This window comes from Rhincodon typus, chromosome 40 (assembly GCF_021869965.1).
Source record: "Rhincodon typus isolate 14 chromosome 40, sRhiTyp1.1, whole genome shotgun sequence".
Classification (NCBI taxonomy): domain Eukaryota; kingdom Metazoa; phylum Chordata; class Chondrichthyes; order Orectolobiformes; family Rhincodontidae; genus Rhincodon; species Rhincodon typus.
This window is the reverse complement of record NC_063371.1, coordinates 11,454,710-11,478,563: the sequence shown is the minus strand read 5'-3', so window position 1 is coordinate 11,478,563 and position 23,854 is coordinate 11,454,710. Positions and strand designations below refer to the sequence as shown.

At 46.7% G+C, this 23,854-nt stretch overlaps 1 protein-coding gene across 1 annotated transcript in view; it reads left to right on the top strand.

The window, feature by feature from the left end:
• LOC109922031 (anthrax toxin receptor 1-like) overlaps positions 1-23,854 on the top strand; it is a 136,739-nt gene that overhangs the window by 33,307 nt on the left and 79,578 nt on the right. Inside the window, exons 11-13 of the mRNA XM_048618511.1 lie at positions 1,989-2,087; positions 6,550-6,619; positions 15,408-15,486. Coding sequence (XP_048474468.1) covers positions 1,989-2,087; positions 6,550-6,619; positions 15,408-15,486 — 248 coding nt within the window. The remainder of the gene's footprint in view (positions 1-1,988; positions 2,088-6,549; positions 6,620-15,407; positions 15,487-23,854) is intronic.

Below are 23,854 nucleotides of genomic sequence, written 5' to 3'. Positions count from 1 at the left end.
TGACGCAAAGGCGGAGGTTGGTGGTTGGAATAATGAAAGGATATGGATGTGGGAGTCCAGCTCGGACTCGGTGACTTGGTCCTCAAGCCAGGTAAAAGCTGGAGTTCTGAGCTTGTATGCAGACTGAGGAAGATGGCTTTTGGTGCTCCTAGTTCAGGAGGAAATTCATAGAATCCCTACAGTGTGGAAACAGGCCTTTCAGCCCAACAAGTCCACACCAACCCATGAAGCTTCCCACCCAGGCCCATAGCCCTAGAACCCACGTAATCTACACACCCCTGAACACTACAGGCAATTTAGCATGGCCAATCCACCCTAACCTGTACATCTTTGGACTGTGGGAGGAAACCCACGCAGACACGGGGAGAATGTGCAAACTCCACACAGACAGTCGCCTGAGGGTGGAATCAAACCCAGGTCCCTGGTGCTGTGAGGCAGCAGCTCTAACCACTGAGCCACTGTGCCATCCAAATTGTGCCTCATCCAGAAGTGGACAGGAGATAGTCTGTCAATACAGAGAGGTGGAAGTGAGTATCATCTGCCAGAGATGACTCTACGTCTGTTGGCAACGTGGGGCAAAGGAAGAGGTTTACAAGGCATTCTTGGGAAGCTATTGGGTACTGGGGAGGAGGTGGCATGGTGGTAATGTCACTGGATGAATTATCCTGGGGATTTGGGTTCAAATCCCACCATGGTAGATGGTGAAAAATAAGTTTGATTAAAAGTCTGGAATAAGAACCTAGCCCAGTGGTGACTCGATAGTGACTGTTAATTATCTTGTTTCAAAAGCTATCTGGTTCATATAAGTACATCAGGGAAGGAAATCTGCCATCCTCACCCAGTCTGGCTGATAGCCTCCGGTGACACATGCAAAGCATTGGGCTGCAGTTAGCCAGGGCAGACAGGAGGAAGCAAGGGCACTGGAAGGAGGGGTTGGGGACGGTGGTGGTCTTACAGAGAGGGAGACGTTAACAAAATCAGGACTCCAGTGGAGTGTTCCCATCGAAGGTGGACTCTCAAAGACACTGACCGTCCGGAGAATTTTGTCTCACATTTGCGCTGTGTGCAGTGACCATTTTATAACCGTCCCAGTTCAAGTGAGGGCTTGAGACTTGTCGAACAGTCTCTCTTGCATGGTCCCCTTCTGCTCCAGGGAAGTGATCCAAAAGTTTTCCAACCATTATTCCGACTGTGGGAAGACTTTGTTCAAACTGTCCTGCCATCCATTCTCTTCCGTAGGAACCTTGAGGTTATTTTCACATGGCTGGATGTATAATGCAGAGCGTCTTTATGCATGACCCATGAGCCTTAAAAACTGATGGGACACAGTTACACTGAGGCTCCAAATCAGTAACAGTAAATTCCAGTCTGTTAAATACATGAATATTTGATCTCGCCTCATGCAAAGCGAACATTACTAGTCATGATGTCAGGACCTGGATCTTACTCCAACTCCTTGTCTTTTGTTAATATGATGAGAGTAATGAGTCAATTGAAAACAGAGAAGGGAGAACAACTTTTGGAAGACAAGAGGTCCAAAAGCATGCTTTCCATCAGGGATTTATAACTTTTTGAAATTCGAATAGAAAACAGCTCGGGCTATCTGCCACGTTTGAGGAAATTTAATCCACCAACTCCAACAGGAGATTATCAGGCAGGCTGTAGATTCCAAAGAATACACAACGCAATTGCCCATTTGGGTTGGTTTGAGTGAAATGGCTGAGCACACAGAGATTCTGGTTTCTGGAACATCCCTGAGCTGGGGCATCAGCATGGATGTCCCCTACGCTGCTGAGGCAAACAGCAACAATACGAAGGGTTCCAGGGTAGGTTCGAGGCTCAGAGAACATCGTCCCTACTTTGACCAGATCTGGGGACTGAATGCAACACTGGTTAGTGGGGATGCTGGACACTGCACTGACTGGTAATCATGTGACTCGATTTGGTTTCACCTGGGGCTTCTCTAACCTGCATTTTCCCTTCTCCAGAAACGTTCCAGGTTGTCGTGAAGGGGAACGGATTTTCCCATGCGCGCAGTGTGGACAAAGTTCGCTGCAGCTTCAAAATTAATGACACAGTGACCCTCAGTAAGTATCCAGCATGACCTTCAGGATATTTGAACAGACAGGGGTTTTACTTTCAGCACTGGGGTGGGGGGGAGGATTTAAGATGATTTTGGTCTACTCCCCTCTGATTCAAATAATAAAAAAACACAATGTGCAAGAAAATGTCGAGGCTTTGCAAAATCTTCAACGTTGCCTAAAGGAGACCAGCTTTTGGGCTTGCACTCATCAAAAATAAAATACAAAAAACAGACTTGGAGAACGAAACAGAAACAGAAATTGCTGGAAAAGCTCAGCAGGTCTGGCAGCATGAGTGGAGAGAAATCAGGGTTAACGTTTCAGGTCCAGTGACCCTTCCTCAGAACCCATTCAACCTGAAATGTTGACTCTGATTTTCTCTCCACAGGTGCTGCCAGACCAGCTGAACTTTTCCAGCAATTTCTGTTTTTGTTTCTGATTTACAGCATCCGCAGTTCTTACGGTTTTTATTGAAGAAACAGACGCCATTTCACATGGCATGAGAAAAGGATGCTGGTTGGTTGGATTATCATTGGCATGAAGAGGCAGCAAGAGCAGTTAACTGTCAGTCTTCAGTCTCAGGGCAGGCGGGTGGATTCTGACTGGTCAGAGTGTTGCTATGGAGACACAGCAGAGTTTGGCTGCCTCCATGGTGGCTTTTAGTTAAAGAAAAGGTACAGTGGCACCTGCAAATTCCTGTCACCTCTAAATGATTGGGTCCTACACGTTGATGCATGCAACTTTTCAAAATCACAGTGCTCTGATACTGCCTTTGGACTGGAGTTGACCCTGACCATTTCAGTCTTTCTGTCTGAAATGAAGGTGTTCATCCTGAAATTCCTTAGTGTCTCTGTGACATGGGCTCCTGCAAAACACACTCCGAAACAGCAGCCATGTTGGGAGTGTGGAGTTTCTCTTCCTGGTGCAATGAGCTAATGGTTGTGAAAGGGAAAAGAATTTGTGGCAGATCAGGTCCGTTGCTTGGGACCAAATGGAACAGGACCAGTGACAAAGGCTGAAGGAGGAGGTGCTGATGATAGAACACCCTCCTTCACCTTCCCCCAAGGGCAGCCAACTGGACAGGTTTCATCAACAGCAGACAGTGACCATTGATCCCATCCTGCACCCATCTGCTGCATGCAGACATTATCCTGCCAACAACTCCTGCAACACCGCCCCCTTAACTCTTCCTGACCCTACTGCAATTGGAGAACAGCAACAGCGCTGATCCCAGTTGAACCAGAGGCTATGGAATTCAAGGGGTTACACTGATACTCATGGTGTGTATCATTGACGGAGCTATGTTTGTTTTGGTATCCTTCCACTTATGCATCTCTAATTCTAGTCCCCTGAGTGCCCCCTATTTGTTCTATCATTCACCGCTGCGACTACAGTTGCCTGGGCCCTGAGCTCTGAAATTCCTTCTCTAAACCTTTCCAACTTTGTCCACTGTGAAAGCACTGCTGTTTGACTGAATACCTCCTAATGCGGCCTCATATTTTATTATGTTTTTATAACACTCCTGCATGTGCCTTGGGGCATGCGTGTATGCTGGATTTGTTGAGGGTTATAACATGCAAAGTTCACTGGGAGCTATCAGGGGCTCTTCATAGCTGACTACGTTGTGACTTTGAGAAGTTCCATGTTTATTTTGACGAAAGATATGATCATGTAAATGGTGATTGTGGTGATTTTGACAATATACTCAGTGATTATGGTGATATATCTCGTGGTTCCAATCGTATGTGTGGATGTTATGGGTGATTCTGACAATATGTGATGATGTGAGTGTATATATATTATAAATGTAATGCAGATGATGAAGTTGATGATATTTATGGTGAAGTATGTGGTGATTGTGGTGATCTTGATGATACCCGGGTCATTGTGATGATATGTATAGTGTGTTGTTTATATGTATATGGTGACTGTGGCGATTTTGATGATATCTGGGTCATTGTGGTGATATCTATAGTGATGTTGATGATATATAGTGATGTATATGGTGACTGTGGTGATTTTGATGATATAGATGATGAGTTGGATCTTATGTACGATAGGGTGATAATTGTATACGTGGATATATATTTGACTGGAATCTTGTGGTAATGGGATGACAACTCACAAGGAGCATGGCTTGATGAATTACAAGTGGCCCACTGAGAATCCTGGAGAGGGTCCCTCACCCACAGGTGACATCCTTGACTATCGAGGGCTGGATCTTCACCTTTGAGTTGAAAGGCCAATAAAACGTTGCACCTCACTGGAGGGAGGGGCTTGCGATGTTTCAAACCAAATGCAAGACTCAATGCATGAAGAAGGCAGTGACATAGAGCGCAGCAGAATCTGAAATGAACTCTCACTCAGATCCCAACGAAATTAGCCTTCCATGAGGTGAACATTTTCTCCCAGAAACTCCTCCAACAATGGAATCACATTGGAATTCTGGGGGAGAATGGTCTGGAAGCTTAAAAAGCAAACCTGACGACCAGAGCCAAAAGGGACAATGAAAAGCAGTTGTCCTGCTTTGTAGTGACATTGGGGGCGTTATGCCATCTGGAGTGATCAGGATGAGGTCAGCCAGGTGGACGTCATAGAACCTGAGTTCCCTGATTGGACCAGATTAACAGCCCCAATCAGGGAGCACTGGCTGACAGAGAGAAACAGGGGTGTTAGGGGTTCTGTTCACTCTGAGAGCTGGCTCTAAGGGAGCTGGATCAGTGTCAAGGACTCTCCACCTGTAAATAAAGGGTGACTTGGTGATGGGATACCGGCCTCTGTGGAGCGATATCACTGTCCAGTGATGATATTCTGCTCAGTAGATCACAAGAGGTGGAGGTGTCATTAAACAGCCACAGTGAGACACAGTTGAGCCAATGACATTTTCAGACAAGCAGGGACCCTCAGCTGCTTTCCTGCTGACGTTCTCTCGAACTCAGAATATTTGCACACGCTCCGAGGGATGCGACATGACCTGGGATCCCCACACCCTCTCACCAGCCTCGGATGTTCTCAGCTCAGTTGGATGCCAAGTAGTTGTTCCTCTGCTTTCATTTTCCACTCCTCCCACGAGCCACGCTGTGAACTCCATCCCGATTCCAAAGGAACGCCCAACTTGACACCAAGTAGGAGTGAGATTGAAACTTTATTTAATGTGGGGACCCCGGTGGGCAGGGAGAGAGAGCCTTCTTTCAAGTCTTCATTTTGGCTGAATTCCAATCTGGGTCACAGAAGATGAAAAAGGGCCATTGCTGTGACCTTCTGGTAACAGACTGCGCTGTTGGCACCTCCTTTGGCAGTACCACCCAGGATTGTAATGCGGGACATGATCTTGCAGCGTCACCATGCTAACAGAGTAAGCTGTGCCCCCAGAACAGAGGTGGAACCAGCACTTTGGTATGAGCTGTCTAAAGCGTGGAACATGATCACAAAGTAGCCGTCTTAACCTCCAGCCCATCTCCAAAGGGGCATTGATGCATCTGGAAAAGGACCACAGATAAATTCCTGGCTCTCAGAAGCTCCGAGGGCAAACTCATGACTCGTGTGTGTGCGTGGCAGGAAACGGAAAATTAATTGCTGGAGGGAATGGGACTGTCTTAAAACAACATTGGGATCAGAAGGGAAAAGTTCAACATTAATTTACATTTAACTGGTGCTTGAAGCAAAATCAAACATCTAAAAAGTGCTTCTCGGGAACATAACCGAGATACATGAAGAGATATTTCAGGAGTCGATTAAAAGCTTGACCAAAGAGGATAATTCGTTCTTCACAAAGAGGAAGGAAAGACACAGAGGTTTAGGGAGAATATTTCGAGCTTAGAACCAGTGAACTCAAGGCACAGCCTCCAACGTTGGGGCAATTAAAAACGAAGTTCCACAGCAGGAGGCTAAGAATTGGAAGAGCGCAGTGGTGATGGCTGATTGAAGGAGGTGACTGAGATAGGGAGGGATGTAGGTATGGAGGAATATGAAGGCATAGATGAGAATTTGAAATTTGAGACACTAATTTCAGAGCAAAGCTGATCCTGGGCATTCTGAGCAAAGACGAGCAGCTAAGGTTACTCGTTGGCAGTGATGGTGGGAGAGCGTATTGCATCATTTAGATGAGGTCTGAGGACGTTCAGACCCCAGGGAGAAATGAAATTCTGCAAGAAAAATCAAACTGAAGGCAGCCAACCCCAGTGGGCTGCCTAAACGATCTCTCACTAGGAACGTTACAGCCAATATGTTCAGAGCAAAGGGTCATTTAGGGATGCAATGAATAACTGCAGGAGAGTGGAGAGTCTTTTTTAGTACAAGAAGTGAGCAGCAAAAGCAGTTACAGTCTCCTGTGTGGAGAGGCACTGACGAAAATATTTTCACCAGATAGCTAGCGCATAGCTTGTGTAACAGCTAGAGTGTGTGAATTTCCAAAATGGCCTCAATTGCATCTATTTCTTTTCTCACACCCCCTCTCTGTCTCTTGCAGCTAAAAAGCCTTTGGTGGTCGAAGACACCTACTTGCTCTGTCCTGCGCCAGTGCTACAGGAAGTTGACGGGTATGTTGAGATTTTCTGTTTACCTCCCGAACTGCACCCAAACCCCCAAATGTCTGGAAGCCGCTGCAGGGCTTGAGTTGATGCCAATGGCCAGGCACACTGTTATGAAGCTGAACACATCTGAGTGACTGAATGCATCTCTCAGTAAAACACCACTGCCAGAGACAAGAAGTCACGGCTTTTTGTCTGAAATTTGAACTTCCGTTGTGATGCGGGTGAGACTTAAAGGCTTCGATAGCCTACCTCGATAAGCAACGTTAAACTTTTGTACCACCAAGTTACTGCTGGAAAACAGTGTAGAGATCAAGGTAGAAAGGAACAATAAGAAAGAGATAACAAGGTGTAGAGCTGGGGGAACACAGCAGGCCAGGCAGCATCAGAGGAGCAGGAAAGCTGATGTTTCAGGTCTTCAGAATAATCTTCCTGAAGGTTCATTTTTCTGAAGAAGGGTCCAGACCCTAAACGTCAGCTTTCCTGCTCCTCTGATGCTGCCTGGCCTGCAGTGTTCATCAAGACCCACACCTTGTTATCTCAGACTCCAGCATCGGCAGTCCCTACTATATCTAACAATAAGAAAGACTTTTGTTGTGTATTGTGCTTTGCATGGGGCCTATGCCACATCTAAGGCTGATGTGCAGAAGAGGATAAGGGAGGAACAAATGATGGACTGATACGGCCTTAGAAAACCAGTAGTTGGCTGTGGCTGGTATCCAATCCAAGCCTCTGTGTTTAAACTCTCTACGCTCTAAAGACTGACAAAAACTGCTCAAGGCCAACGAGGCAATAAACACCAACTGGAGAAAGCATTTCCCAGAAGCCCTCAACCAGAATACCAATGTTAACTTCGAAACCAGATCTCCCAGAGATCCCATGCAAGGTGACACGGCGAACCTCCCAGTGCTACCGAAGAAGTGACCACCGAATGCCTCAAAGTGACTCCTAACGTCGCTGTTGCCGGGTAAGCGACGTGCCAGGAATCAGTGCACAGCAAGCTTCCGCAAGGATCAGATCGTCATATTCTCGCGGTGTTGGTCCGTGGAAGGGGGAGAGCTCCAGTGTTCTCCTTCAAAGCGACCCAGTGAGACCTTTCACACCCCAGACCCCACCCCGGGCAGCAAAGCAAGGAGCCTCGGTTCATAAATGTCTCCCTGAGTGGTCGAGACCTCCGACAGTGCAGCACTCCCTCAGCAGTGCAGTGGAGGCTCACCTGGAACCTCTGGAGTTCAGACACCGGAGTGGGACCTACCTCCAGATCCGTGAGATTCAGGTCACAGATTCTATCCCTAAAGTGCTGGGCTCTGCCGCCTCAATGGGTGGGTGGGGAGAGACTTGGCGAGTGAACCAATTCAGTTCAAAGCAGCAAGAGCTGAAGGACAGCTATGATAGTATAATGTAGGGTATGCTGGGTAGTCTGATCTTAGTAGGATAACAGGTTGGCACAACACTGTGGGCCTGTACTGTGCTGTACTGCTCTATGTTTTTTGTTCTATGGGTGCCCCAGAAAGGTGCAATGTCAGGTGCCCCCTCAAATTCAGAACTCAGCAAGGCATCGAGGTCGGGATAGTGAGGGACATTCAAGGTTCAGGAAAGAGCCAGTGGGGCTGAGAGTCTTTGCATCAGTTTTTTCGAAAAGCTAATCTGGTGTCGGTTCACGCAGTCAGGAGACTGTACTTTAGTTAAATTCAACTGAATCCAGGCTTTTTCATCCCCACAATCATATTTATTTCTTTGTTTGGTTCGTGGGGTGTCTGCCCAGGTCAGCATTTATTGCGTGTCCCTAACAGCCCTGGAACAGGGTAATTAAGAGACAACCACGTCTGGAGTTACATGTAGGCCAGATAAGGGAAGGACAGCAGAATAAGGAAGTGAGCATTTTGACAACAATCAGTTATCTGGTCACCAGTAAGTTCTTTTGTTAATTCTAGATTTTGTTTGTGATTGTTGAATTCAAATTTCACCATCTAGTACGGTGCAATTTCCCCAGACTGTGAATCTGATGCTTCGGACATTAGCACTATGTTAGTAACCTCCCCTCCCGTGACTCCCTCCAAAAGCAGATAGATTTCCATGAGAAGTCAGTCAACAAGGGTTCCCTCAATCAGTTGCCTGACAGAGTGGGGTTTGCTGTGAGGACTATCTGAATGAATCAGGTCAGTATTCTCTGCAGTTTAGAAGGATGAGAGGCAATCTCATTGAAATACACATGTTTCAGAAGATAGAAGGTAGACCCTGGGGGCAAAAGGTTGCAGATCTGCCAGGGAGAAACAGAGTCTGGAATGACTCCATAAAATCCCTACAGTGTGGAAGTAGGCCATTCAAGACCACACTGACCCTCCAAAGAACATCCCACCCAGACCTACCTCCCTCTACAATTTCTCATGGCTAACCAACCTCGATTGTGCTTCCCTGAACGCTATGGGACAATTTAGCATGGCCAATTCACCTAACTGGCACGGCTTTGGACTGTGGGAGGAGACCAGAGCACCCAGAGGAAACCCGTACAGACACAGAGAGAACATGCAAACTCCACACAGTCACCCGAAGCTGGAATTGAACCTGGGTCCCTGACAGTGTGAGGTAAAAGTGCTAACCACTGAGCCACCCTTCTTCAGGTCCTGCAGAAGAGTCCTACTGCACTTGAAATGTTGTCTGTTTCTGTCTCCATAGATGATGCCAGATTTGTGGAGTAGACACAGGGGTTAGCTCCCCCTGGCTGGAGAATTGAGGTTTGGGGGAGGCAGGGGCGAAGAGATGTCTGAGACAAAACAGCCGTACTTACTTGGATCTGACTCCAGACTTCTCTGCAATATGCTGCCCTCTGAAACAGCCCAAGAGGCACTTAATTGTAGACAAGGAGGCATCTTAAAACCACCCCCACCGAAACCCTCACAGGGGCATTTGTGACAGGCAAGAAATGCTGGCCCTCCCAATGACTTCCGATATCTTAATTAGAAACTCTGCCGGCATTCCAATGCAACGGAAAACCAATGCAGCTTTCAGGAGGGTGTAGATACGGGGTCTGACACCTCTGTGTTGAATGTCTGGGCATAGTTGGATCGGAAGTGGTTCAGTGGCAGGTTGTGACAGGATCGGAATTGGTGGACTAATTATATTTCAGCCACTTCCAATCTCCTTGGTGTACGGCCTAGCAGTGCGGGTCAAGCCTGCTCCCCCATGATGTCTTCTGGATCTAATTTCCCCACCGTACACGTCTCATTCAGGAGGCAGAGAAATCTCGCGTCCCAAGGCAGTGAAGGAAGTTTGGATTTGAAGGCCAGGTGTCAATTGTCATGACCTTGAACCCTCTCTCGATTGCCACAAGGAACCTCAAAGTGTCCACAACAGGAGGGAATCTGTTGGCCCATCCATGTGACTCCAGGCCCAAGTAGTTAACTCTTGACTGCCCCTTTCACTCCATTAAAGGGGCAAACAGAGGAGGTGATGGCCAAGTGGTGTTATCACTGGACTGTTAATCCAGAGATCCAGGTAATGTTCTGGGGATCAAATCCAGATGGTGGAATTTGGACTTAATAAAAAAATCTGGAATTAAGAGCTTAATGATGCCCATGAAACCATTATGATTGTTAGGGCATTAAAAAAAAACCTATCTGGTCCAGTAATATCTTTTAGGGAAGAAAGTTTGCCACCCTTACCTGGTCTGGTCTACATGTGACTCCAGACCCACAGCGATGTGGCTGACTCTCAACTGTCCTCTGGGCGATTAAGATGGGCAAGAAATGCTGCGTAGCCAGCGGCAATGCCATCCCATGAATGAATAAAAAAACACTGGGGGGGGGAATAGGCAGCAAACACTAATGTTGCCAGCAACGACCAGCTCCCGAGAGGGAACAGAGAAGAGCCTGCCTCAAATCACATTGATCAGGACTGTCCTGCTTCTCTCCCGTCTCCACACTCGCCCCAAAGTCCTTCCAAAGAGCTTTCTGTTCTCCATGCCATGGTGCACGACTAACCCCCCTGCCCCAACCCAACATATCCCTGAAACAACACCCACCACCCCTCCCACCCCCAACCCCATGGACAATTATCCCCCAAGGGCTGCTCACGAAGCTGCACCCAGAGAGAGAGGGCGATGGGCCAGCTGTCTAGTACCAGGTTTGGGTTGATGGTGGGTCACTGACTCTCCCCCCCACCCCCACCTCAAAGCGACCTCAGTCGGAAACAGTCACCCCCTTTTGCTCCCCCTGCGTCCTCCAGGTGGCCTGAGGTGGTTGCAAGTGGGAGGAACATTTTCAGACTGGGCACTGGGCAGTGTTCGGACTGCGGGCAGGAGATCTACAGCCAGGCAACCTAGTGAAGTCCTGGGCATTTAGGCAGCAGAGGGATCCGAGTGCCTGGGAACATCGGATAGCTGTGGATAAGGGATTGGGGGGCGCGGGGGAACCAGGAGTCATGCCTCCAATTTGGTCAGAACGACAGCGCCAGCCCCTTCCTTTTCCTTTTGACTTGAGGTCGTGTAGTGAAAAGGCTCACACACCAACCCCATTATGGCTATCCTGGTCAGTGGGCAGACCTCGAGTGAGCGATTGAAGTCTAGCAGGCAGGTGGGCAGAGTTTGGTGCCAGATTGCTCAGCGGACCATTGTCCTGGAGGGATTGGGGTGTATGTGTGTAAAAGGTTTGGGTGGGAAATGTGGGATGGGTGCCCCTGACCTGTTTTACACGCCAGCCCCTAGATCCTGCTGTTGTGCCAATGCCAGTGGAGGGGTTGGGGCATATTGTGTAAAATACAATCACGCCCCTCGCCCATAGTTCTCCCTTTCTGTGACCACATCCGCCCGTTGCCTCAGTGTTCTCTGCAAGGGTCAAAATCACTCCCAGGCTACCCTGCGCCAACACCCAGCCTCCTCGTGTCGTCTTCCACAGCTACATTCCCATTCTGCTGCCAGTCCATTCTCTTACACCAACTCTCCCCAACCTTCCTCCCTGGGAAAGTAAGTGAACCGAGAGCGAGAGTGACTTTATGATGGGTCTTTGTCTTACAAGGTTCCCTTTGAAGGAGGTTAAGCAGCAGATGTGTGTGTGTGTGTGTGTGTGTGTGTGTGCACATGTGTGCACACGTTAGTGTCTGTGTGTGTGTGTACATATATATTTGTATGTGTGTGTGAGTGTATACATGGAAATTTGAGAGTGTGTGTGTATACATGTATATATTTGTGTGTGTGTCTGTATCTGTGTGTGTATGCATGCGTGTCTCTGTGTGTTTGTGTGTATGTGTGTGTACATGTATATATTTGTGTGTGTGTGTGTGTGTGTATATGGAAATGTGTGAGTGTGTGTGTGTATAGAAATGTATATATTTGTGTGTGTGTGAGAGGGAGAGAGTGTGCACATGTATATGTGCGAATGTGAGTGTGAATGTGTGTGTTTCCAGGTTCAGACTTGGCAGAGATTTAACCTTTCCCATATTTCCATATCATTTCCATTGAACTGGAGCCAGGTACGAACTTCCAAGCTGAGGGCGCTGGATTCCAGTGGAGGGGATTCATAGTTCAAGTGGAAGGGATGGTTTTCTGAGTGAGTGAGGAAGTGATAATCTGCCGTTTGGTGACAGAAGGTTTTTTTTTGTGTTCTGTATCGATCAACCTGCTTCAATAATGACCCAAAGAGCTGGCACGACTGGTGATGGGCTGCCAGGGGTTTTTTTTGCCTTTCTGAACTTAAAATGGAACAACTGGCATTCGCAAGAGGAAAGTTGTACAGCTCCACTGAGACGACTGTTCACTCGCTGGGAAGCTTAGGAGAAAAAAAACGTATCTTCTTGATCCAAGAATTTATTTTCTCCCCCCAAGCCTCCTCTTGTGTAGGGCTTTCACTCTCAGATGTCCTTCGCCCTGAGGAGGAAGGGGCTGGAAATTTCCTCAGATATCTGCAAAGGAAGTTAGTATTCCCCAAGTGAATCTCTTCACCATTTCTTCATGCGATAGGTGCGTCACTGTCAGTTTATTACCCATCCCTGATTGCCCCGGGGGCAGTTGAGAGCTGGCCACATTGCCGCCAGTTGGTCCCATTAACTTAGCAGACCTTGGAAAATGTGGGAGAGTGTCAGGACTGTGATCACTGGTGCTCTGTGATGCTAACCAGACCACACCATGCAGAATCAGCATGCTGCTGGGTTGGGACAGGGTGGTGGAGGAGGAGCACTGGCGAGGAAATCTGACCCTTTCTGTTCACAAGGTATCGACCCCTCCATGACAAGCTCCTGTCTAATTTCTCGCCCGTTCCACCAGCCTTCATCTGTAATTGCAATACGTGCTCAAGGGACGGCCAAGAACATTTGACCTCAATTTGTTCAAAACATTCCATCAATTCTAAACTGTCTGTTCCAATTGCACAGACCTTACCACTTAGGAATTTCACTGGAAAGTTGACGACCATGGATTCAGTTACTATATCAAAACTCCTGGGTTACACTCCAGTCTCTGACTGACTCCCAGGTAGCCATAATTCTATACAGAAACTACCCTGATCCCATCAATTACATTCCAGTCTGTAATTCACTCTCAGATATCTGTTATTCTATATATAAACCAACCTGAATCCCTCGATTAGATTTTAGTCTGTAACTCATTCCCAGGGATCTGTTATTCTGTATATAAATCACCCCAATCTCCTCAATTAGATTCCAGTCTGAAAGTCACTCCCAAGAATCTGTTATTCTGCACATAAACCATCTGAAACCCTTGATTAGTTTCTAATCTGTAACTCACTTCGTGCTATCTGTTATTTTATAAATGAACAATCTGAACCCCTCGATTATATTCCAGTCTGTCACTCACTCCCATCTATAAGTTATTCTATTTGTAAACCAATCTCAACCCCTTGTTTAGAGTCCAGTCTGTAGCTCACTCCCAGGTATCTGTTATTCTATGTATAAACCATCTGAACCTCATGATTACATTCCAGTCTGTAACATGCTCTCCCCCACTATCTGTTATTCTGTACATAAACCATCCCAAACCCCCCAATTAGATTCCAGTCCATAACTCACTCCTGTACAACCTCTTGTTCTTTGTAAGTGAAGACAATTCTGTCCTGAGTGAGGGAGAAGGTAAGGAAAAGATCCTACTCCTGTGATTTGCATTGGAAAATGCCTGTCCAGGTGTGCTGCATATCAACGGGATGAGTTTAGCATGTTTCCCAGGCAAATAACCCTTTTCATTGTCAATGGTGAATTGCAACTGGCTTGTTTGCAGAGGTGAATATTGCCAGAGAAGCTGCGTTTGAGAAGTCAGCTGGCAAAAATTGAGTTATCTGGGGCTTGTCTTGTGTCTCCTAATCTAATTGTGGCTGCAAGATATATCTCCATTCTCAGACACAGTGGGATCCTGCTTGACTCACTTCACCTCCCTGAGCCCATTTGGAGAAGTCAGAAGGAGACAGGGAAGAAATGCGCAAAGTCAGAATGCTGAAGCATCTAGAGGGACCTTGGTACAGACCACACATCGAGTACTGTGTACAGTCTTGGTCTCTTGACCTGAGGAAGTTCCCAGCCTGGATGGAATGCAGATTGATTCCTGGCATGGTAGGATTGGTGTATGAAGAGAGACTGGATCGCTTAGGACGATGTTCACTGGAGTTTAGAAGAATGAGTGGGGATATCAGAGAAACCTGTAAAATTCTAACAGGACTAGACAGGGTAAATGCAGGAAGGGTGCTCCCGATGAGTGGGGAGTCGAAAACCTGGAGTCAGTGGGAACCGCGAGGATGATGTGAAAGATCCAGTGATGGGAATGGCACTGGATGCCATGGGGCGATGGTTAGATTCTCTCTTTTTGGAGATGATCATTGTCTGGCACCTGTGTGGTGCTTCTATCCGATGATTGGCTACTCGGTAATTTGGGAAAAAGCCTGTCTGTGAACAACGAGTGAGAATCTAACCTTTAGCATGGTTTGGCGTTGCAGAGTTATTGTTCACCTCTCCAAACAGGGGTGAGGAGAAAAAAAGACAGGAAAGAATTTGTAGCGGGAGCATTCGAGAGGAAGGGTAGAGGGTGACCAGGGAAATTGCTGTTTTCACAGAGCTGTCCTGGAGCCACTCCTTGTTGCTTGACTGGTGGTGTGTGTGTGTGTGTGTGTGTGTATGTACGTGTTAGTGTGTGTGTGTCTCTGTGTGTATGTGTCTGTATATGTTAGTGTGTGTGTTACTGTGTATGTTAGTGTGTGTGTGCGCACGCACACGTGTTAGTGTGTGTGTGTCTGTATATGTTAGTGTGTGTGTATGTTACTGTGTGTGTGTGTGTGCGCGTGTGGGCTTTGCTCCCACAGATTGTGCTGAGAAGATCCCAATAATAGAACAGAGTGCTCTGCCACATTCATTTGAGTCAGCACTCCCATCACAACTTGTTGTACTCAAAGGAAAACATAGGAAAATGACGACTCTCTTGGTTTGTGCTCAGCTCAAAGCCAGATTATGATCCTGTGGGATGACCCTGTGGTGTTTCACCGAAAGGTGGATGCAGTAGTTCAGCTCTTCAATGTGTCAGGAGATAGCAGTGTCATGATTCACTGTCACAATCTGAAGCTCTCTCTGAATCGTTATTATCCTTTCAGGCATGCAAAGGAATTCAGGACTGTTTTACATCTAGTTTCAATTCTTTATGTCCCCACTTTATCTGTAATAAACGCAGCAATTGATTGCACATCACAAACTGTGCGAACTTTTGAAGTGATCTGAATAATTCCAAGAACACTTTCATTTCCTCAGGAATTTGTTTCTCTCTCGGTTCAGACTGAGAGTTTAATGTAAAAATGTGTTTGTCTTTTTACAGAGCGGTCTTCCTGCAGGTCAGTATGAATGAGGGTCTGAGCTTCATCTCCAGCTTCGTCACCATCACAACAGTCCACTGTGTGAGTAAAAGCAATATAACCTGTCGGGATTTACTGTCTGTGGAGAAGTAAAATCGTGGCATTTTTCTCTTCCTCATCTTATCTATCAGTGGCACAATGTTTATAAGAAAATACTATTTGACCCAAAATCAATCTGTTCATTGACCTTAACCTTGGCCACAACTTCCATATTAAATCCCCCTCCCTCCCAACTCTCCCAAACAACAATTTGTCCCCTTTTGAACCTATGCAACATTGAAGAATTCTCTTGGATTGTTTTGGTCCCAGCTGAAGCAAATAGTGGACAAGTCAGATTTCAGAGTGCACCCTGGTGAGACAGATCATCAGTCTGATTCTTGCATTTGGTAATTGTAGTTGTTCATCACCAAACTTATTCACATGTTCTTTAACACAAGAAAGCAGGTTTGCTCCACGAGTCATTAAAAAAGCTATATGTATATCAATTTGGAAAGATCTAAACCAAAGCAGCAAAACAAAATTTTAACCCTTTTCCTAGCATTATCCTTGACAGATACTCAAACCCAGAAAAATATCACTCTGTTCTCAACTCATTAATTTCTTTCATTGAAGACTCTTCCCACTTCACTGCTGCTGAGATAGTTTTACAGCTTTTTCCCTGTTCTGCTGATCTGTTTCAGTTCTGACAACCTGAAAACTTCAACACAAACCCACACAGGTTTTGTGAGGTCTCAAATCTTTCTAATGAACTGAAAACTTGATTCTCCTACACTCAAGTCAAACTAGTGGCCTGTGATCTGTTGTTGTTTTTTTCTGTCAAACTTAGCACTCTAAATATTAATAATTAACACCTCTGGTGTCCTGCAAGGTGCTGAATTGTGTCAGATGTTTCTTGGAAATGATGTCTTTAGATGACTATTCCAAATGAATTTGTGACCTCTGAACCAAAGAAAAGTTATCTTTACAGACCTGAAACCAAAATCCATCTGCCTCTATTTTAAAAATCCAAATTCTGAAATGAAAATATATTATCCACCTGAATCACAGGATCAACTTTGTCATTTCTTGATGTCGATTTATGTATAATTTCTGGATAATGGGGAAACAGTACCTCACTGTTCTGGGAAATTAGTGAGATAGGATTACCATTTCATCCCTTTTGCTTCTTCTGCAGCAGTGTCAGCACTTTCTTTGTGTCTACTGAGGCCATACTAGAGAAAGGAACAACCTCTCTGACTTTTCTCTCGCAATATTGCAGTGTGCAATTATCCTAACATTATTGTGTTTGCCTGAATGAAGGAGGCAGCTGCTTCCTTCTGTTACAATCCCTATGGAGACTGACAACTTTTAGGAAGAGATGTGTTGCTCGGCAACCAATGGAAATAACAAAAAGTCAACTTTTCACATTCCAAGCCTTTACTGTAACGAACAAACTAAAATCAACATTGATGAACATTACTGAAAAGGCATCTGATTCACCAAACTATAGAAAAGGGTCACACATTCAGGAATCTTATTACAAGTTCCACACTTCCGAAAGATTTGGAGCAATACACAATTGAGTCAGAATTCAGTCTTAGCTTCCAGCTGGATCACATATCCCTGCTGTGCCTGGTCAAAGTTTCTACTGTCCTGATAAGATGATCTGAATATTCCAGAATTGAATTTCACTAGAAGGCCCACCTCGGCCTTTAAATGTCCAGAAATTCCACCAGCCTTGCCCTCATTCTTTTGAGCAGATAAGCAACTCTTCCAAGCATTCTGCACAGATACAGTTCACCCTGGTCTTCACAGGCAGCAATTGGCTTTCTTCCTCACTCCTTCTGTGTCCCTTTTCTCTTCCAAGTCGTGAAGGTAGACTCTTGATTTTCAACAGGGCTTCAGTTTGGCTTACGTTCCTCATGACAACCAGATCCCATAGGCATGTCTCCAGGCAGAGAGTTATTACGATTGCTGCTACCCCCTGTTCAGAGCATTCTTCTTCAACCGACAGGAGAGAAGAATTTTAAAATGGGATTTGGGATTATGAGCAACCTCCCAACGGATTTTTATCGTTGCTGAGTAAAACCATCCAGGCCACACACTTATCAAGGGGAGAAAGGGCATGCCTGCATTTCTTTCGAGCCTGTCACTGCTTACTTAGTGTGTTCCAAACTACTTTCCAGCCAATTCATATTTGCGTGGTCACTATTGTAAAGTAGGAAATGTTAGCAGCCAGTTTCTTCACAAAAAGCTCCCAGAAACAGCAATGTGATATTGATGCCATATTAAGTGCTTCCGTTTAAAGGATAAATATTAACCAGGGGCACTGGGAAGAATCCCCCAAATGTTCTAGGATGTAATGGCATGGGATCATTTTTATCCAAGTGAGGGGGGTGGGGGGCGGGATCCTCCAGCAGGTCAGCACTTCTTTGGGATGCACTGCAGTGTCAGCCTAAGTGTACAGAGCAGGACTTGAACCCACAACCTTCTGATTTACAGGTCAAATGAGCCAAGGCCAAAGTGGGTGGAAGTGCCTGACTCACGATAAGCAGCCTTGGCTTTGATGAGCCCGAGCAGTATGGATATAGAAATCAGGGAGAAAGACTGTGGAATCATTGAAAAAGCAAGCACGGGCAGAGAGAAGTCATCAGGCAAGCTTAAAAGTAATTGAACCAACAGGGCCAGATGAAATGTATCCCAGGCTCTTGAGAGAGACAAGGAAGGAAAAAGAAGGGTTGCGTGTAAACATTTTCAATTGCTCTCTGGCCACATGAGAAATGGCTGAGGATTTGAGGACTGCCAACGTGGGAGCCATATTCAAGAAGGTAGCAAAGGATAAACCAGGAAACAACAGGCCAGTCAGTTGAACCTCAGTGGTGAGGTAACTGCTGGAAGCAATTCGGAGGGACAGAATTAATCTGCATTTGGAGAAACAGGGATTAATCAAGAACAGCCAGCATGGTTTTGTGAAGGGGAGGTCATGTCTGACCAATTTGATTGATTGAATTTTTCAAAGAGCTGGCCAGGGATGTCTATGAGGGCACTACTTTCAACATGGGCAACATGGACTTCAGCCAGGCTTTTGATGAGGTCCTGACAGCAAAACTAAGAGCGCACAAGATGCCAGGAAATTTTGCTCACGGCATCCAGAATGGACTGAGTGGCAGGAAGCAGAGGGTGATGGTCAAGGGGTCTTTTTGTGACTGGAGGGCTGTGTCCAGTGGGGATCCACAGCTGGGCCCTTGCTGTTTGTGGTTTATAGGAACGATTTAAACTTGAATGTAGGAGGTTTGATCAGTTGGATCATGGATAATACAAAAATTGGTTGGGTGGTAAACAGTGAGGAAGACAACCTTAGACTACAGGAGGATATAGACGGGCCAGTCAGTGACAAATAGAATTTGATCCAGATAAATAGGATGTGATGCAGTTGGGCAGGAGACAAGGGTTAGGGTTAGGGTTAAGGTTCGGGCCATAAAGCAAGGGAATACATGATGATCGGTAAGACCCTGGGAAGCACTGAGGATCAGAGGGACCTTCGTTTGCATGTATACTGGTCTCACAAGGTGTCAGGATACGTCGATAAAGTGGTTCAGAAGGCACGTGGGACACAGTTTAAGAGCAGGGAGCTAATGCTGGAATGGCATAAAATGTTGGCTCTGCCACAGCTGGAGTACTGTGTGCAGGTTCTGCAATCCACATTATCGGAGGGAATGTGATAGCACTGGAGAGGGTGTAGAGGGAGATTTACCAGGATGTTGCCTGGGCTGGAGAGTTTCAGCGATATAGAGAGATTGGACAGACTGGGGTTGTTTTCCTTAGGAGAGAGGAGATTGACAAGAGGACATGATTGAGATGGATACAATGATGAGGGGCATAAACAGGCTGCACAAGAAGAAAGCTTTCCACTTGGTGGTGACATCAAAGACCAGGGGTGGTGGGGCATGGGGTTTGGGGGGGTATAGATTTAAGGGAAGGGACAGGAGGTTTAGAGGTGATGTGATAAAAATCGTTTTCACCCTAGAGGGTGGTGGGGAACTTGGAACTCACTGCCTGTCAGGATGGGAGAGGTACAAACCCTCATCACATTGAGGAAGTATTTAGATGTGCACTTGCAATGCCAAGTAATAAAGGCTATGAGCCAAGCGCTGGCAAATGGGATTAAACTCATGAGGAAGCTGTTTTTGACTGGTGGGCCTTTATCTGTGCTGTAGATCTCGACAAATCTCTGAGTCCCTGACGAAGCAGTGAAGCTGTTTTTCCTGATGCGTTCATGCGATTTCCCTAAAACAATGTGTGAAAGAGAAAACAAGGTGCAGAGCTGGATGCTTTACCATGGACGTCCAGTCCCTCTACACCTGCATTCCCCATACAGATGGCCTAAAGGCCCTCCGCTTCTTCCTGTCCCGCAGGCCCGACCAGTCCCCCTCCACTGACACCCTCATCCGCTTAGCTGAACCTGTCCTCACCCTCAACAACTTCTCTTTCAATTCCTCCCACTTCCTACAGACAAAGGGGGTGGCCATGGGTACCCGCATAGGCCCAAGCTACGCCTGCCTCTTTGTAGGTTACGTGGAACAATCCCTCTTCCGTACCTACACTGGCCCTAAACCCCACCTCTTCCTCCGTTACATTGATGACTGTATCGGCGCCGCCTCGTGCTCCCATGAGGAGCTCGAACAGTTCATTCACTTCACCAACACCTTCCACCCCAACCTTAAGTTCACCTGGACCATCTCTTCGATGTTGTGGCCATTTCGGAGACATGGATAGAGCAGGGACAGGAATGGTTGTTGCAGGTTCTGGGGTTTAGATGTTTCAGTAAGATCAGGGAAGGTGGTAAAAGAGGGGGAGGTGTGGCATTGTTAGTCAAGGACAGTATTACGGTGGCAGAAAGGATGTTTGATGACAACTCGTCTACTGAGGTAGTATGGGCTGAGGTTAGAACCAGGAAAGGAGAGGTCACCCTGTTGGGAGTTTTCTATAGGCCTCCGAAAAGTTCCAGAGATGTAGAGGAAAAGATTGCAAAGATGATTCTGGATAGCAGCGAAAGTAACAGGGTAGTTGTTATGGGGGACTTTAACTTTCCAAATATTGACTGGAAACGCTATAGTTCGAGTACTTCAGATGGGTCAGTTTTTGTCCAATGTGTGCAGGAGGGTTTCCTGACACAGTATGTAGATAGGCCAACAAGAGGCGAGGCCACATTGGATTTGGTACTGGGTAATGAACCAGGCCAGGTGTTAGATTTGGAGGTAGGAGAGCACTTTGGTGATAGTGACCACAATTCGGTTACGTTTACTTTAGTGATGGAAAGGGATCGGTATATAAAGCAGGCAAGAGTTATAGCTGGGGGAAAGGCAACTATGAGGCGATGAGGCAAGATTTAGCATGCATAGGATGGAGAAGGAAACTGCAGGGGCTGAGCACAATTGAAATGTGGAGCTTGTTCAAGGAACAGCTACTGCGTGTCCTTGAGAAGTATGTACCTGTCAGGCAGGGAGGAAGTGGTCGAGCGAGGGAACCGTGGTTTAGTAAAGAAGTTGAATTTCTTGTCAAGAGGAAGAAGGAGGCTTATGTAGAGATGAGGCGTGAAGGCTCAGTGAGGGCGCTTGAGAGTTACAAGTTAGCCAGGAAGGACCTAAAGAGAAAGCTAAGAAGAGCCAGGAGGGGACATGAGAAGTCTTTAGCAGGTAGGATCAAGGAAAACCCTAAAGCTTTCCATAGGTATGTCAGGAATAAAAGAATGACTAGAGTAAGATTGGGGCCGGTCAAGGACAGTGGTGGGAAGTTGTGCGTGGAGTCTGAAGAGATAGGAGAGGTGCTAAATGAATATTTTTCGTCAGTATTCAGGAAAATGACAATGTAGTCGAGGAGAATACTGAGATACAGTCTATTAGACTAGACGGGATTGAGGTTCATAAGGAGGAGGTGTTAGCAATTCTGGAAGGTGTGAAAATAGATAAGTCCCCTGGGCCGGATGGGATTTATTCTAGGATTCTCTGGGAAGCTAGAGAGGAGATTGCAGAGCCTTTGGCTTTGATCTTTATGTCATCATTGTCTACAGGAATAGTGCCAGAAGACTGGAGAGTAGCAAATGTTGTCCCCTTGTTCAAGAAGGGGAGTAGAGACAACCCTGGTAATTATAGACCAGTGAGCCTTACTTCGGTTGTGGGTAAAGTGTTGGAAAGGATTATAAAAGATAGGATTTATAATCATCTAGAAAGGAATAATTTGATTAGGGATAGTCAACACGGTTTTGTGAAGGGTAGGTCGTGCCTCACAAACCTTATTGAGTTCTTCGAGAAGGTGACCAAACAGGTGGATGAGGGTAAAGCCGTTGATGTGGTGTATTTGGATTTCAGTAAAGCGTTTGATAAGGTTCCCCATGGTAGGCTATTGCAGAAAATACGGAGGCATGGGATTGAGGGTGATTTAGCGGTTTGGATCAGAAATTGGCTAGCTGTAAGAAGACAGAGGGTGGTGGTTGATGGGAAATGTTCATCCTGGAGTTCAGTTACTAGTGGTGTACCTCAAGGATCTGTTTTGGGGCCACTGCTGTTTGTCATTTTTATAAATGACCTGGATGAGGGCGTAGAAGGATGGGTTAGTAAATTTGCAGATGACACCAAAGTCGGTGGAGTTGTGGATAGTGCAGAAGGATGTTGTCGGTTACAGAGGGACATAGATAAGCTGCAGAGCTGGGCTGAGAGGTGGCAAATGGAGTTTAATGCGGAAAAGTGTGAGGTGATTCACTTTGGAAGGAGTAACAGGAATACAGAGTACTGGGCTAATGGTAAGATTCTTGGTAGTGTGGATGAGCAGAAAGATCTTGGTGTCCATGTGCAGAGATCACTGAAAGTTGCCACCCAGGTTGATAGCGTTGTTAAGAAGGCGTACAGTATGTTAGGTTTTATTGGTAGAGGGATTGAGTTTCGGAGCCATGAGGTCATGTTGCAGCTGTACAAAACTCTGGTGCGGCCGCACTTGGAGTATTGCGTACAGTTCTGGTCACCGCATTATAGGAAGGATGTGGAAGCATTGGAAAGGGTGCAGAGGAGATTTACCAGGATGTTGCCTGGTATGGAGGGAAGGTCTTATGAGGAAAGGCTGAGGGACTTGAGGCTGTTTTCGTTAGAGAGAAGAAGGTTAAGAGGTGACTTGATAGAGACATACAAGATGATCAGAGAATTAGATAGGGTGGACAGTGGGAGCCTTTTCCCTCGGATGGTGATGGCTAGCACAAGGGGACATAGCTTTAAATTGAGGGGTGATAGATATAGGACAGATGTCAGAGGTAGGTTCTTTACTCAGAGATTGTAAGGGCGTGGAACGCCCTGCCTGCAAAAATAGTAGACTCGCCCACTTTAAGGGCATTTAAATGGTCATTGGATAAACATATGGATGATAATGGAATAGTTTAGGTTAGATGGGCTTCAGGTTGGTTTCACAGGTCGGCGCAACATCGAGGGCCGAAGGGCCTGTACTGCGCTGTAATGTTCTGTGTTCGATGTTCTATGTTCTAATACCTCTCTCCCCTTCCTGGACCTCTCTGTTTCCATCTCGGGCAACCACCTAGAAACCAATATCCATTTCAAGCCCACCGACTCCCACAGCTACCTAGAATACACCTCCTCCCACCCACCTTCCTGCAAAAATGCCATCCCCTATTCCCAACACCTTCGCCCCCACCGCATCTGCTCCCAGGATGAGGCATTCCACTCCCGTACATCTCAGATGTCCTCGTTTTTCAAGGACCGCAACATCCCCCCTTCAGTGGTCGAGAACGCCCTCAACTGTGTCTCCTACATCTCCCGCAACTCATCCCTCACACCCCGTCCACACAATAAGAACCAAAAAAGAATCCCCCTCGTCCTCACGTACCACCCCACCAACCTCCGGATCCAACGCATCATCCTCCAACACTTCCGCCATTTGCAATCCAACCCCACCACCAAAGACATCTTTCCCTCCCCACCCTTATCTGCTTTCTGGAGGGACCACTCTCTCCGTGACTCCCTTGTCTGCTCCACACTGCCCTCCAGCCCCACCACACCCGGCACTTTTCCCTGCAACCACAGGAAGTGCTACACCTGCCCCCATACCTCCTCCCTCACCCCCATCCCAGGCCCCAAGAAGACTTTCCACATCAAGCAGATGTTCACCTGCACATCTGCCAATGTGGTATACTGCATCCGCTGTACCCGTTGTGGCCTCCTCTACATCGGGGAAACCAAGCGGAGGCTCGGGGACCGCTTTGCAGAACACCTACGCTCGGTTCGCAATAAACAACTGCACCTCCCAGTCGCGAACCTTTTCAACTCCCCCTCCCATTCCTCAGACGACATGTCCATCCTGGGCCTCCTGCAGTGCCACAACGATGCCACCCGAAGGTTGCAGGAACAGCAACTCATATTCCACTTGGGAA